This window comes from Capricornis sumatraensis, chromosome 2 (assembly GCF_032405125.1).
Source record: "Capricornis sumatraensis isolate serow.1 chromosome 2, serow.2, whole genome shotgun sequence".
Taxonomy (NCBI): domain Eukaryota; kingdom Metazoa; phylum Chordata; class Mammalia; order Artiodactyla; family Bovidae; genus Capricornis; species Capricornis sumatraensis.
The window spans coordinates 120,394,500-120,409,048 of NC_091070.1; the positions used below are offsets into that span (position 1 = coordinate 120,394,500).

Below are 14,549 nucleotides of genomic sequence, written 5' to 3' on the forward strand. Positions count from 1 at the left end.
AGAATCTTACCAGCTATACAAAAATCTGTAGTTTTTATATTGAAGCTAATATTGAGCTGCACTTGAATTCACATTCTTAGCAAAACAACTGCCTGAGCACACATGCACGCTCCACACACATCATTACAAGATAGCCATTTATTCCTCATCTTCCTTCTCCTCCTCATCTTCATCTTCTTCCTCCTCATCCTCTGGTTCATTCTTCTTCTTGGAGCCTGTCGGCCTGCCAGGGCCCTTTTCTCCCGCGCTTCACTCTTGCCCTTGGCACGGTACGCAGCAATATCCTTTTGGTATTTCTCCTTTAGCTTAGCCGCTTTCTGTTCATAAGGCTGTTTATCTTTGGCTGACTGTTAAGACCACATTTCACCCAATTTTTTTGCAGTATCCCCAATGGATAAGCCAGGGTGTTCGCTTTTGGTCTTTGGGCAATGTTCAGAGCAAAAGAGGAAGAAGGCAGATGGAGGCCTTTTCGGAGCGTTGGGATCTTTTTTCTTTCCCTTCTTGTCACATAAGGGACATAATTTTTCATCTCCCTATTGTAGCGAGCTTTGTCACTTTTTGCCATGTCTTCGAACTCGGACTTTTCCTTGGCCGACATGGTCTTCCATCTCTCGGAACATTTCTTGGAAAACTCTGCGAAACTGACTGAGGAGTCGGGGTGCTTCTTCTTGTGCTCCTCGCGGCACGTCTGCACGAAGAAGGCATACGAAGACATCTTGCCCCGTGGCTTGTTGGGGTCGCCCTTCCCCATGCTGCTGTGGCGGCGGAGGCGGTGTGTCCGCCTGGCCAAAGATTTTCCTCAGAGTTCCGCGCAGCCGCTGCGTCTGACCGCTACGCTGCTGCCCTGGCTCCGGCGTGAACTGGTTCGTCACTATCACAATCCTCCGCCTCTTGTTTTCCAGAAAACAGATCTTAACAAAGCTATGTTAAGTATTTACCCAATGGAGAGCTTGTACTTAAACCAGATAGTCTGACTTCTAGAAAATAACTTACACACACAGTGAAATATTACTGAGCCATAAAAAAGACTGAAATGGTGACATTTTCAGCAACATAGGCGGACCTAGAGATTATGATACTAAGAAAAGTCAGTCAGAAAAAGACAAATGCCATATGACATCACTTGTATGCAGAATCTAAAATATGACACAAATAAACATATCTGTGAAACAAAAAACACACTCACAGACATAGAGAACAGATCTGCAGTCACCACAGGGGAGGAAGGATTGTGAGTTTGGGATTAGCAGATGCAAACTATCATATATAGGATGAATAGATAACAAAGTCATATTATATAGCAATGGGATCTATATTTAATATCCTGTGATAAACCATAATGGGAAAGAATATGGAAAAGAACATGTGTATACATATGTGCAACTGAATCACTTTGTTGTACAGTAGAAATTAACACAATTATAAGTCAACACTTCAATAAAATGAATTTTTAAAAAATATGCTCAATATCACTCATTATTAGAGAAATGCAAATCAAAACTGCAATGAGGTATCACTTCACAATGGTCCGAATAACCATCATTAAAAAGTCTACAAATAAGAAATGCTGGAGAGGGTGTGGAGAAAAACAAACCCTCCTACACTGTTGGTAGGAATGTAAATTGGTGCAGCTACTGAGGAAAGCAGCTATACCAATTTTGGGGGGGGGCTCCAAAATCACTGCAGATGGTGATTGCAGCCATGAAATTAAAAGATGCTTACTCCTTGGAAGAAAAGCTGTGACCAACCTAGACAGCTTATTAAAAAGCAGAGACATTATTTTGCCAACAAAGGTCCATCTAGTCAAAGCTATGGTTTTTCCAGTAGTCATGGATGGATCTGAGAGTTGGACTATAAAGAAAGTTGAGCACCAAAGAATTGATGCTTTTCAACTGTGGTGGTGGTGAAGACTCTTGAGAGTCCCTTGGATTGCAAGGAGATCCAACCAGTCCAACCTAAAGGAAATCAGTCCTGAATATTCATGGGAAGGACTGATGCTGAAGCTGAAACTCCAATACTTTGGCTACCTGATGCAAAGAACTGACTCACTGGAAAAGACCCTGATGGTGGAAGAGATTGAAGGCAGGAGGAAAAGGGGACGACAGAGGATGAAACGGTTGGATGACATTACCAACTCAATGGGCATGAGTCTGAGTAAACTCCGGGAGTTGGTGATGGACAGGGAGGCCTGGTGTGCTGCAGTTCATGAGGTCGCAAAGAGTCGGACATGACTGAGCAAATGAACTGAACTGAACTGAACTGTGGAAACCAGTATGGAGGATCCTCATAAAACTGAAAGTAGAGCAGAGTTACCATACAATCAAAAAATTCCACTCCTGGGCATATATATGGAGAAAACTAATTCAAAAAGATACAAGAACCCCAATGTTCACTGTAGTACTATTTATAACAATGTTTCATAGTCTTTTCTATTATGGTTTATTGCAAGATGCAATAATAGAAAAGACTATGAAAAAGAATATATATGTGTATAGCTGAATCACTCTGCTGTACACCAGGAACTAATACAACATTGTAAATCAACTATACTTCAATAAATTTTTTTTTAAAAGATGGAATAAATAACAACAGAAAAACAAAGCTAAAAAGAGGTGAAAGTGGTTGCCTATGAGAGGAAAGAAGCAGGAATAACTAATATTTTTCATAATAACCTGTGCAGAACTATTTGATGCTTTAAGCTCTATGGATATACAGTTTTGATGAAAAACTTTTTAAACTTATTATTTTTAATTGAAGGATAATTGCTTTATTGTGTTAGTCTCTGCCATACATCAGCGTGAATCAACCATAGGTAATACCTATGTCTCCTCCCTCTTGAACCTCCCTCCCATCTCCCACCCCATTCCAGTCCTCTAGGTTGTCACAGAGCCCCAGTTTGAGTTCCTGAGTCATAGAGCAAATTCCTACTGGCTATCTATTTTACATATGGTAGTGTATATGTCTCCATGCCACTCTCTTCAGTCATCCCACCCTTTTTTTCTCCTTCTGCCTCCCATGCCCATAAGTCTGTTCGCTATGTCTGCATCTCCACTGCTGCCCTGCAATTAGGTTCATCAGTACCATCTTTCTAGATTCCATATATATACATTAATATACGATACTTGTTTTTCTTTCTGACTTACTTCACTCTGTATAATAGGCTCTAGATTCATCTGCCTCATTAGCACTGACTCAAATAAGTTCCTTTCCATGGCTGAGTAATATTCCGTTGTATATATGTAGCACAGCTTCTTTATCCATCCATCTGTTGATGGACATCTAGGCTGCTTCCATGTCCTAGCTATTGCAAATAGTGCTGCAATGAACACTGGGGGACACATGCCTTTTTCAATTATGGTTTTTCTCAGGGTAGTGGGATTCTTGGGTCATATGGTAGTTTTATTCCTAGTTTTTAAAGGAATCTCCATACTGTCTGATGAAGATCTTTTTCAAAAAGTATACAGCCCCATTATCTTCCTTTCCTATTGCTTTAAAAAATAATAATAAATACATTTTGAATTCCAGGATACCCCTTTCTTAAACTTATCTTTTGTGAAATTTTATGAATTTCACAAAAAAGAACATTTTACAAACTTAATTAAAATCTAGGAGGCAAAACAGCTTACTCAAGGATTCACACAGGATTGGCAAATGACCACTATATACAAACAGAAAAAGAAATTAGGACTCTCCAGGGAGATCAGTTTACCTACCTGATGAAAGAAGTACGTAACAGCAAGGTCATTGTCATTTAAGAGGATTTCCTCTTCTGTCGTAAAAAGCCACTTTCGAATGGTCAAGCAGGTACCTGGCACAGCTGATGTGTAATTCTGGACGTAGAGTTTATGGGGAAATTCATTAGGTGCCAGCTTACGCACTAGAGAGAAGACAAAACAAAGCAAGCCAGAGTGAGAAGACATATAAGGCATTTCCTTAGTATGAACTGTGTAAAGCAGACAAGAATGGAGTTGATCATTAACCAGGACATCAGCTTAGACCTTCAAGGAGCTCTGTCTTGGGACCACAAAATATCCAATTTGTCTAGCCAAATCTATGCCTTCTAATATGGCTGGCCAGTTGAGCCTCAAGCTAACTGAAATCTATCACCTGAATGACACGCCCTTCAATTAACATGCTGACTCTGTGGACAGCACCTACTCCAAAGTCAGTTAAAATATCTGATCCATTATTGGGAAAGTTATGCTTCCCTGGTGGCTCAGAGGTTAAAGTGTCTGCCTCCAATGCGGGAGACCTGGGCTCGATCCCTGGGTCGGGAAGATCCCCTGGAGAAGGAAATGGTAACGCACTCCAGTATTCTTGCCTGAAGAATCCCATGGACGGAGAAGCCTGGTAGGCTACAGTCCATGGGGTCGCAAAGAGTTGGACACGACTGCGTGACTTCACTCACTATGCCAATGACCACTGAACCTCTTTAAAGCAAGTCTCCCCTTTTATCAGCTACAGTGCATTTTATTTACTTATGGTGCTTTTATTCGTAAAACTGAAAGGCTCTCCCTATCCCTCCACAAATATAAGACATTCATCAAAGTGAAAAGTGTCTTCTGGGTAGCATTATTTCCTCTTCCTAACAGTGCTCACGGAGAAGGCGATGGCACCCCACCCCAGTACTCTTGCCTGGAAAATTCCATGGACAGAGGAGCCTGGTAGGCTGCGGTCCATGGGGTCGCGAAGAGTCAGACATGACTGAGCAACATCCCTTTCACTTTTCACATGCATTGGAGAAGGAAATGGCAACCCACTCCAGTGTTCTTGCCTGGAGAATCCCAGGGACAGGGGAGCCTGGTGGGCTGCCGTCTGTGGGGTCGCACAGAGTCGGACATAACTGAAGTGACTTAGCAGCAGCAGCAACAATGCTCAAGCAAGATAAAACACCACCACTTTTAATTTCTATACTGTTTCTCTTGAAAAAGGCTGAGTTCTTTCTCTTGATGTTTACTGTTTTTGAAGGAAGTGAAGTTGCTCGGTCATGTCCGACTCTTTGCGACCCTGTGTACTGTAGCCCACCAGGCTCCTCCGTCCATGGGATTCTCCAGGCAAGAATACTGGACTGGGTTGCCATTTCCTTCGCCAGGGGAATTTCCTGACCCAGGGATCAAACCCAGGTCTCCTACATTGCAGGCAGATGCTTTAACCTCTGAGCCACCAGGGAAGCCAGTGTTACTGTCTTTATAACATTGCAAAAGAAAGATTTTGTATTTTTCATTTTATTTGCTAACTAAAGCTTATACAGCGGAAGTGACAAATAGATTCAAGGGATCAGATCTGATAGAATGTTTGAAGAACTATGGATGGAGGCTCATGACATTGTATAGGAGACAGGGATCAAGACAATCCCCCAAAAATATAAATGCAAAAAGGCAAAATGGTTGTCTGAGGAGGCCTTACAAACAGCTATGAAAAGAAGAGAAGGGAAAGGAAAAGGAGAACAGGAAAAATATGCCCATTTGAATGCAGAGTTCCAAAGAATAGCAAGGAGAGATAAGAAAGCCTTCCCCAGCGATCAATGCAAAGAAATAGAGGAAAACAATAGAATGGGAAACACTAGAGAAATTAGAGCTACCAAGGGAACATTTCATCCAAAGATGGGCACAATAAAGGACAGAAATGGTAAGGACCTAACAGAAGCAGAAGATATTAAGAAGAGGTGGCAACAATACACAGAACTATACAAAAAAGATCTTCATGACCCAGATAATCATGATGGTGTGATCACTCACCTAGAGCCAGACATCCTGGAATGTGAAGTCAAGTGGACCTTAGGAAGTATCACTATGAACAAAGCTGGTGGAGGTGATGGAATTCCAGTTGAGCTATTTCAAATCCTGAAAGATGATGCTGTGAAAGTGCTGCATGCAATATGCCAGCACATTTGGAAACTCAGCAGTGGCCACAGGACTGGAAAAGGTCCATTTTCATTCCAATCCCAAAGAAAGGCTGCCGGGGGCCAGTGTGAGGAACGCCGCCCATGGCAAAGGTCATGAGGAAGGAGGTTTGGCATATGCAAAGGCGTGATCAAGCCTCAGGAAACACCCTGTTCCCGAGCATCTACCCCAAAACCAGAGTCTGTTTTATGCTCTCACCTACACCTCTGACTTTACGGGGGGCTCTCCCCCATCACCATTTCTCTCGGAGAAGGAGTAAACGTGCAGCTCCAAGGCAATAAAAATTCCTTGGGCATGACAAGAGTGTTTCAGATTACGGACTCCTCTGAAGGTTATCTAGCTCACCTGCATAGGTTCGTCTGGCCACATGTGATTGTTTACAGCCTCCCAATCTGAGAGGCATGAGATGTTTTAGACTTACTAAAGGCAAATTCTTTTGGGGAGTTGGAAACTATTAGTATAGTGGGTTCGTTAGGAATTATATTGGTGAAGGGTTTTTTCATTTGTTGTGTCAATAACTGCTGCTAATTCCCTGCTCTGGGTGGGACAAGGATGTCTCAGGTCAAACCTCTTTGCTGACAGACTAGCTTGTGTGACAGGATTGTCCATACTCCTGCCACATGATTGTTTACTACCTCTTAACCATAAACAGCACAGAGAGCTTTGGAGTATTTTGAGAGTCTTAATTAGCATAGGGCTTTTTCTTCTTGTTGAGTCAATGATTGCCACCAGGCCTCCATATCCTTAGGCACCTGGGAATATATTAATCAATGTATTTGGAATATAGATAAGGAAATATAGTAGTTTTTGATGTTAGCAATACTAGACTTTTTGAGTTAATGAATTTTCTCTTTTGTAATAGATCACTGTACTTTGTTATAAGTCACTGTGTCCTTGCTATGTAAAAATGTAACTTTATCACTATCTTAAGACTAAATAGATCTTAAGGGGGACATTGGTGAAAGAATTTTCATTTGTTGAGCTGATGTTTGCTGCTAAATCTCCATGCTCCCTGCCCTTATAATGAATATAACTAGCAAATAGGAGAAATAAGCATTAACCTTTAAGCATATAGGAGAAATAAGTATTAACCTTTAAGATTAATCATGTTAACCTTGGGTTAAATAAATTTCTGTCTTGATTGTAACTCACTACACCCTCATCCTATAGGAATGTAACTTTATTTGGAGGGTGGTGCCTGGTTTAAGAAAAAACACCCTTGGAAGAAATAAGTTTTTTGGTTATCAGAAAGAAAGGATCATAAAATGTCAGCAGGTCTCACTCATGGCCAGAAGATGATGTAATATACCTAAGACCTTTTTTTTATACATTTATGTGAAGCACCTGATTTTGATAAAGGTCAGGACTGCTAACCCCCGCATGACTCTGTATTCATCCCTATATGTAAGAAAAGGTATATAAGCAAACACAAAAATGATGAAATTGGATCAGCTTCCGGAAAGACTGATTCCCCCATGTCACTTCTTTCTTGCTCCCGTTTTTCTGGCTGAATTCCCATCTGGAGCATGGATGCTATTCCACGTAAACCAAGTTATTCAGCCTCTTATTCTACACTATCTCTCTATATATCTGTAATTAAATATGTATTTTTCCAAAGACACCGACACCATCCTCCCACCTTCGAATCACCCTGGATCCACCGGGGCTGGACCCCGGCAAAAGGCAATGCCAAAGAATGCTCAAACTACCACACAATTGCACTCATCTCATATGCTAGCAAAGTAATGCTCAAAATTCTCCAAGCCAGGCTTCAACAGTATGTGAACCATGAACTTCCAGATATTCAAGCTGGGTTTAGAAAAGGCAGACGAACCAGAGATCAAATTGCCAGCAGCCAGTGGATCATCAAAAAAGTGGGAGAGTTCCAGGAAAACATCTACTTTTGCTTTACTGACTATGTCAAAGCCTTTGACTATGTGGATCACAACAAAATGTGGAACATTCTGAAAGAGATGGGAATTTCAGACCACCTGACTACCTCCTGAGAAATCTGTATGCAGGTCAAGAAGCAACAGCTAGAACTGGACATGGAACAACAACAGACTGGTTCCAAATCAGGAAAGAAGTACATCAAGGCTCTCTATTGTCACCCTGCTTATTTAACTTATATGCAGAATATATCATGAGAAATGCTGGACTGGATGAAACACAAGCTGGAATCAAGATTTTTGCCAGGATAAATATCAATAACCTCAGATATGCAGATACCACCACGCTTATGGCAGAAAGCAAAGAAGATCTAAAGAGCCTCTTGATGAAAGTGAAAGAGGAGAGTGAAAAAGTTGGCTTAAAACTCAACATTGAGAAAACCAAGATCATGGCATCTGGTCCCATCACTTCATGGTAAATAGATGGGGAAACAATGGAAACAGTGACAGACTTTATTTTGTTGGGCTCCAAAATCACTGCAGATGGTGATTGCAGCCATGAAATTAAAAAACACTTACTCCCTGGAAGAAAAGCTATGACCAACCTAGACAGCTTATTAAAAAGCAGAGACATTACTTTGCCAACCAAGGTCCATCTAGTCAAAGCTATGGTTTTTCCAGTAGTCATGGATGGATCTGAGAGTTGGACTATAAAGAAAGCTGAGCACCAAAGAATTGATGCTTTTCAACTGTGGTGGTAGTGAAGACTCTTGAGAGTCCCTTGGACTGCAAGGAGATCCAACCAGTCCATCCTAAAGGAAATCAATCCTGAATATTCATTGGAAGGACTGATTCTGAAACTCCAATACTTTGGCCACCTAATGTAAGGAACTGACCCATTGGAAAAGACCCTGATGCTGGAAAAGATTAAAGGCAGTAGGTGAAGGAGACGACAGAGGATGAGATGGTTGGATGGTATCACCGACTCAATGGGCTTGAGTTTGAGTAAACTCCGGGAGTTGGTGATGGACAGGGAGACCTGGCGTGCTAAAGTTCATGGGGTCGCAAAGAGTCGGACACGACTAAGCAACTGAACTGAATTGAAAAGCTTAGAAAAGAAGGATAAGATTTGAATCCAAGTGTCCTGGTTCCTTAACAATCCTTTGCAACATTTATGTCTGCCTAGTAGACTACAGAGAGTTGGGAAGACAATAAATAACTGAGAAATAGCTGCTTTAGGGGGAATCAAAGTGTTTTACCTTGACCTGGGATGACAGGGCAATTCAAATCTCCCAAACTCTCTCCCTTTCCAGAATGGGGAAATTCTGATCTATAGATCTGTTGTTTCTGCCCTTACCCCTATATATGTATGATGGGGAAAAACCCATAAACCATTGGAAATCTGTCAATCTTCCAAAACCACTGGAAGTCAGAGGAAGCCTTCTGACTTCCCCGCTTTTGTGGTCTCAATGAAACTGTCCCTAGCTTTTATAAAATAATATGTAAGAGAAAATCTCTGTCACCATGCAATAAAACTTCCTAGAAAAAGGATACTTGCTTACACAAAAACTTAAATACATGCATTAAAACAAAGCCTTTTAATTAGTGTATCTCTTTCTAACTCCTGAAAAGAGAAAGCTATTCTTAAAAATCTACAAAAAGCATAAAGAACACTAAAACAAGTTGTAGTTAAATAAAATCTCCTCTTTTTAAGGTGGTTTCATTAGAATGTATTAATTTTGAATCTCTGATTTTTAAAAATCTCATGAAAATATCTGCTTCAGTGCTGGGTGCAAGTAATCAACACTGACAGAAGAGGAAAAAGGCTATCAGATACCTAGACTTGGGCTTAATGGGATTTGTCCTTTCTGCTTGTTAGAAACAGGTCCAATTAGTGGGACTGCCCCGTGTCTTCAATAACTTCTTCTCTAGGCCAACAGTTTCAATCTGACAGTTTCTGGGAAATTCAGTACATTAGTATTAGAATAAAATATTACCAAACTTAATATTAGTCACTGGCACTTACCAAAGGAATGATTGATCACTTCAAATAAGGCAAAGTAGTTCACTGTCGTACTGTCCATGCCAACCTTTGCTGCAATTGCCTAAAGTGTAAACGAAATAGATTAGTTTTAGGGAAACTAAGCACAGTTTCACGAGGCTGGGAAAAGATAGGTGTGTGCATGAGAAGCAGGGAGAAGGAAAGGGCCTGACTATCTTGGCTTCATATAAATGAAATGCATGGTCTACAGCTGCTCTTCTTTGTATGTATGTACACACACATGCATATACATGCATCAAATAAATAAAAGAGTAAAAGTACCTATAGTATTTGACCCAAATAGCTATGACCTCTCAATACAAATTTTAAAGCTGATTAATAGTCTCTCCTTAAATACCAGCTTTGCTCTCTGAAATATAACTTCATCTCATAAGGGTCTTTTTTCACAGCACTTAACTGAAGCAACTTAGCAGCAGCAGCAGCAGCAGCAGCAAGACATGTGCTTCACAAGGACAGATTTTAAGAGGAAAATAAATTCTTATAAATATCTAGTCTTACACATTCAGCCTACATTTTAATACAGGCCGTTACCATACAAGATCTACATCTTTGGTTCTTGAGCTTAAAACAGTGGTTACCAATTTTTTTCATACTTCACAAATTATTCTTGTTTACTTTTCAGATAATCCATGTCTCATGTTCAGTACTTCCATTTCCTAAGAATTACTGTCATTCTTATCCACATGAAAAAAGCAAACTGTTGGAACAACAAAGACACTTTGAACAAGTATCAGTCCTTCTCTCTAGAAACCAAGGTCCTAACATGACAAATAAAAAGAAACTGAAAGATCCATATACAGATAAAAGAAAACCGAAATTACATGCAAACAGCAACAAAACACAAAGCAAAAAACACAAACTAGTAGTATCAAAATTCCTTTCCAAGGTCAATCCCAAAATGTATAAATGAGGTGTTAATTAAACAAGAAAAAACTGTTGAGTATTAGTGTCTCGGTAAGCCAAACATAAGTATATCCTTCCTTCTTCCCAGATCTGCTCACGAAGCAGACCTAGGGTCATCCCTGAAGTGAGGCAGAGACTGGAGACTGTAAGAGTTCTGAGTTACAATCCTATACTGCACCAGACAGAAACTGGTATCTCCTCAGGGTCTGGAAAATGGCTTATAGCTAGAAGTCTCAGTAATCGGGTAAGGAGAGAACTGAAAAAAAAGTTACACCTTTGTAGAGAAATACTGAAAACAAAACATCAGTAAGCTATATAAAATTAATGTTTTCCTTGTAATCAATCTACCATTTTATAATTTCTGAAATACCTCAGATCTGTACATACCCTTTGCCATGGTATACAGTAAATATTTGGGGGATAATTTATTTGCTACAAAGTAGAAATAAGCACTAATATCCAGGCATCTGCTAGTCTCTCTTTATCAAATCAAGATTAACGACCAAAGAAAAGGCCTAAAAGAAACAATTATACCCAGCACCCAGATCACGATCTTTAAATACCATTCCTTACTGAAAGGAAACAGGACTCCTTGGGAAAATGGCTGATTCTAGATCTAGTATGGGAAATATACGAAGATGAGCCCCGAGCATCTTGTTGTACCAAAAAGCATGGATGCTATCATAAACAAATGAGTTGCACCAAAAAACCCCACAGGAGCAGACATGAAGGAGCTTCCAGTGACCAAAGACAGAACAATGTGAACACCAAAAAGAATACTGCTTTTGATTAAATCATACTGAGTATCTAAAAACCCACATAATACTAAAAAAAAAAAATCTCACTGGATATCACTGGAATCAATAAGGGCACCATTTCTTTACGCCACGAACTGGCAATAAAAGGGAAGAATTACATATTTATCCACCCTTCCCTACAAACTGTATTTCAGGATACCAAATAGCCTTAGTTGATAAGGGAACATTCTTATAGAAGAATTCTAGTTAATAAATGTGAAGACATGAGAGAATTGGAAAATCAGCATTTTTGCAACCCTTAATAAAATCACTGGTTACAACAGTAATTATCAATGAAAAACTCAATGAATAAAAAAATCAGTGGAGTAAACAATGGAGATATCAAGTTATTACCACCTAAAGCTACTAATTAATCACTAAAAGTGGATAACCAGATATTGTGTTCCTCCTGTTGAGAAGTAATATGAAGTATATAGCATAGATTATGAAGTATTCTTAACAGAAAAGCAGAACCTAATCGAGCCTCTAGAGCAAAATTCCATTTATAGAAAATATAAGGAAACAGAAAGACATATTAAATGACATAAATAGGCAAAAGAAACAAATGGGTAAATTCAGAATGTGGAACATTCCACAGGACACAGACCCAATTTCTGCAATAAAGCAAATAATCTGGGGAAAAAAGTTGGGGAAGGGAAGGAAAGGGAGCCGGCCCTATATTAAAATGAACATAAAAACCAAATGTCACATGAGGACCTTGTTTAGATCCAGATTTTAACAACCAACTGTAAAGAATCATTTTTAGACAACTGGGAAAACTTGACTATGGATTTGTTATTAGTTAATACCAAGCAAGTAGTTAATTTTTTAGGTTTGATAATAATTTTGTGATTATATAAAAAAATGTCTGTATTTTTCACAGATGCATACAGAAATGCATACAGGTCCAATAACATGGAATTTGTCTTAAAATATTTAAACAAAGGAAAAGGAAAACTGTATCTTTAACACAAATGTGGCAAAATCTTGAGGATTATTAAATATGAGTGATGAGAACATGGAACTTCATGGTACTATTCTATTTTAATGTACATTATAAAGTTTTTACAATTAAAAAGAGGGGGTACTAATCACAACCAATACAACCTAAGATATTTATTGCCTTTCTTTTAAGAAAGACAAAGTACTAATAATAATTAACATCAACAGTAGCAGCTAATATTTAATACATTTATTACATGCCAGATACTCCAAGCACTTCATATGTGTTAACTCATTTAATCTATCTCTCTCAGTTTTAAACCAACCAATGTAAGTCTACTTGTTCAAGTTGAATTTACCTGATATACTTGGTCTGTAGTACTGTTCTTTTTAACCCTGACTGTAACTGTTGTTCCATCTGGTAATGCTACTCTCAGCTCTACATCGGACACACCATTGTAATTCTGGGGAAAAGACAGAAAAAGAATTAGTTAAAAAAAAATTAACATGTACAATATCATATAAGAAACGAATTGCCAGTCTAGGTTCGATGCAGCATACAGGATGCTTGGGGCTGGTGCACTGGGATGACCCAGAGAGATGGTATGGGGAGGGAGGTGGGAGGGGGGTTCAGGATTGGGAACACGTGTACACCCGTGGAGGATTCATGTTGATGTATGGCAAAACCAATGCAGTATTGTACAGAAAAATAAAGTAAATAAATAAATAAAATTATTTGAAGAATTAAAAAAAAAATTATGACCCAGTATATCTTCACTCTCCTTGCAACACGCTCAACAACAACCTAAACTTGTGACAGAAAGAAAATGAGTTTCAGTGAAAAGGGGAAAAAAAGACATCTTATAAACCAATACATTTACATTTTACAAGTCAGTCATAAAGCTGACTTTCGGCTGTAGCAAAAGTTAACCTTTAAGAGGAACAGGAAGGAAAGAAATACATTAAACTCAGTGTGTTGTGTTCACATCCAAAACAGAAAACTTGTGTGAAGCACTCTAGGTCAAACACAGATGAGATTTTGGCTTACTTTCAAACATTCAGAACTCACAAATGAGAAAAGAAAACAACTGAAAGCAGAAGTTTCAACAACTATTCTCTGGTTTTAAGTGGTCCGGCATGGGCTTCCCTGGTAGCTGCTCAGTGGTGAAGAATCCACCTGCCAATGCAGGAGACACAGGTTTGATCCTGGGTTGGGAAGATTCCCTGGAGGAGGAAATGGCAACCCACTCCAGTATTCTTGCTTGGGAAATCCCATGGATAGTGGAGCCTGGGGGACTACAGTCCATGGGGTCACAAAGAGTTGGACACAACTTAGCAACTGAACAACAATATCAGACTGGCTGAAGTGGAATTCTAAGTTCCTTTCCAGACTCTGAAATAATCACCACACCTCTGAAAGGAAAAACTGATGAAACTCAGGAATCTGCATTAGTCTGGTACATGTATAATTTTCTTCAAACAAAGAGTAAACAATTCTTATCCTCCTTAATTCAAAAGAAGTCCTTTTCTCTTACTGCTTTTGATAAATTTACACATTCCTCCAACAAACTGTGACCTTGTAATTTTTACTACAGAGAAACAACTATTTAGGAACAAATCCACTTTTAAAAGAGTAAAATTGCCTAAAATCATCCTAAGCATTACTTTGTTATAAGCCCTTGTCTGCAAGAACTTTTAATCCAGTTGGGAAAATAAAATATATACATATAAAATAATCAGTGAATAACATACTAGTACAATAGCATTACACAGTCATTTGTCTATTCAATTAGTATTTATTAAGCACCTACAATATGTTTAACATTGTGCTAAGGCACTGGGAATATAGAGATGATCAAGATTTAGCTCTTGTTCTGAAGATCGAATGTACAGCATGGTGACCATAGTTAACAATACTATTTTGTTAAGGGGCAATACTGAAATTTGCTAAGGGGCAGATCAGAAGTGAAGAAAGGAAGGAAGGGAAGATGGAAGGATGGAAGGAAGAAAACAACAAGAAAGAAGGGAGGAAATAGTAATGAGGTGATAAATA

The 14,549-nt window shown here is 39.2% G+C and overlaps 1 protein-coding gene and 1 pseudogene across 1 annotated transcript in view; both read right to left on the minus strand.

Annotated features, from left to right (window-relative positions):
* Window positions 1–14,549, minus strand: part of SNX27 (sorting nexin 27) — a 79,848-nt gene that overhangs the window by 15,912 nt on the left and 49,387 nt on the right. The window contains exons 5-7 of the mRNA XM_068963876.1: window positions 12,856–12,960; window positions 9,819–9,897; window positions 3,714–3,877 (exon numbers count right to left, since the gene is read on the minus strand). Coding sequence (XP_068819977.1) covers window positions 3,714–3,877; window positions 9,819–9,897; window positions 12,856–12,960 — 348 coding nt within the window. The remainder of the gene's footprint in view (window positions 1–3,713; window positions 3,878–9,818; window positions 9,898–12,855; window positions 12,961–14,549) is intronic.
* On the minus strand, window positions 139–751 carry LOC138073957 (high mobility group protein B2 pseudogene; annotated as a pseudogene).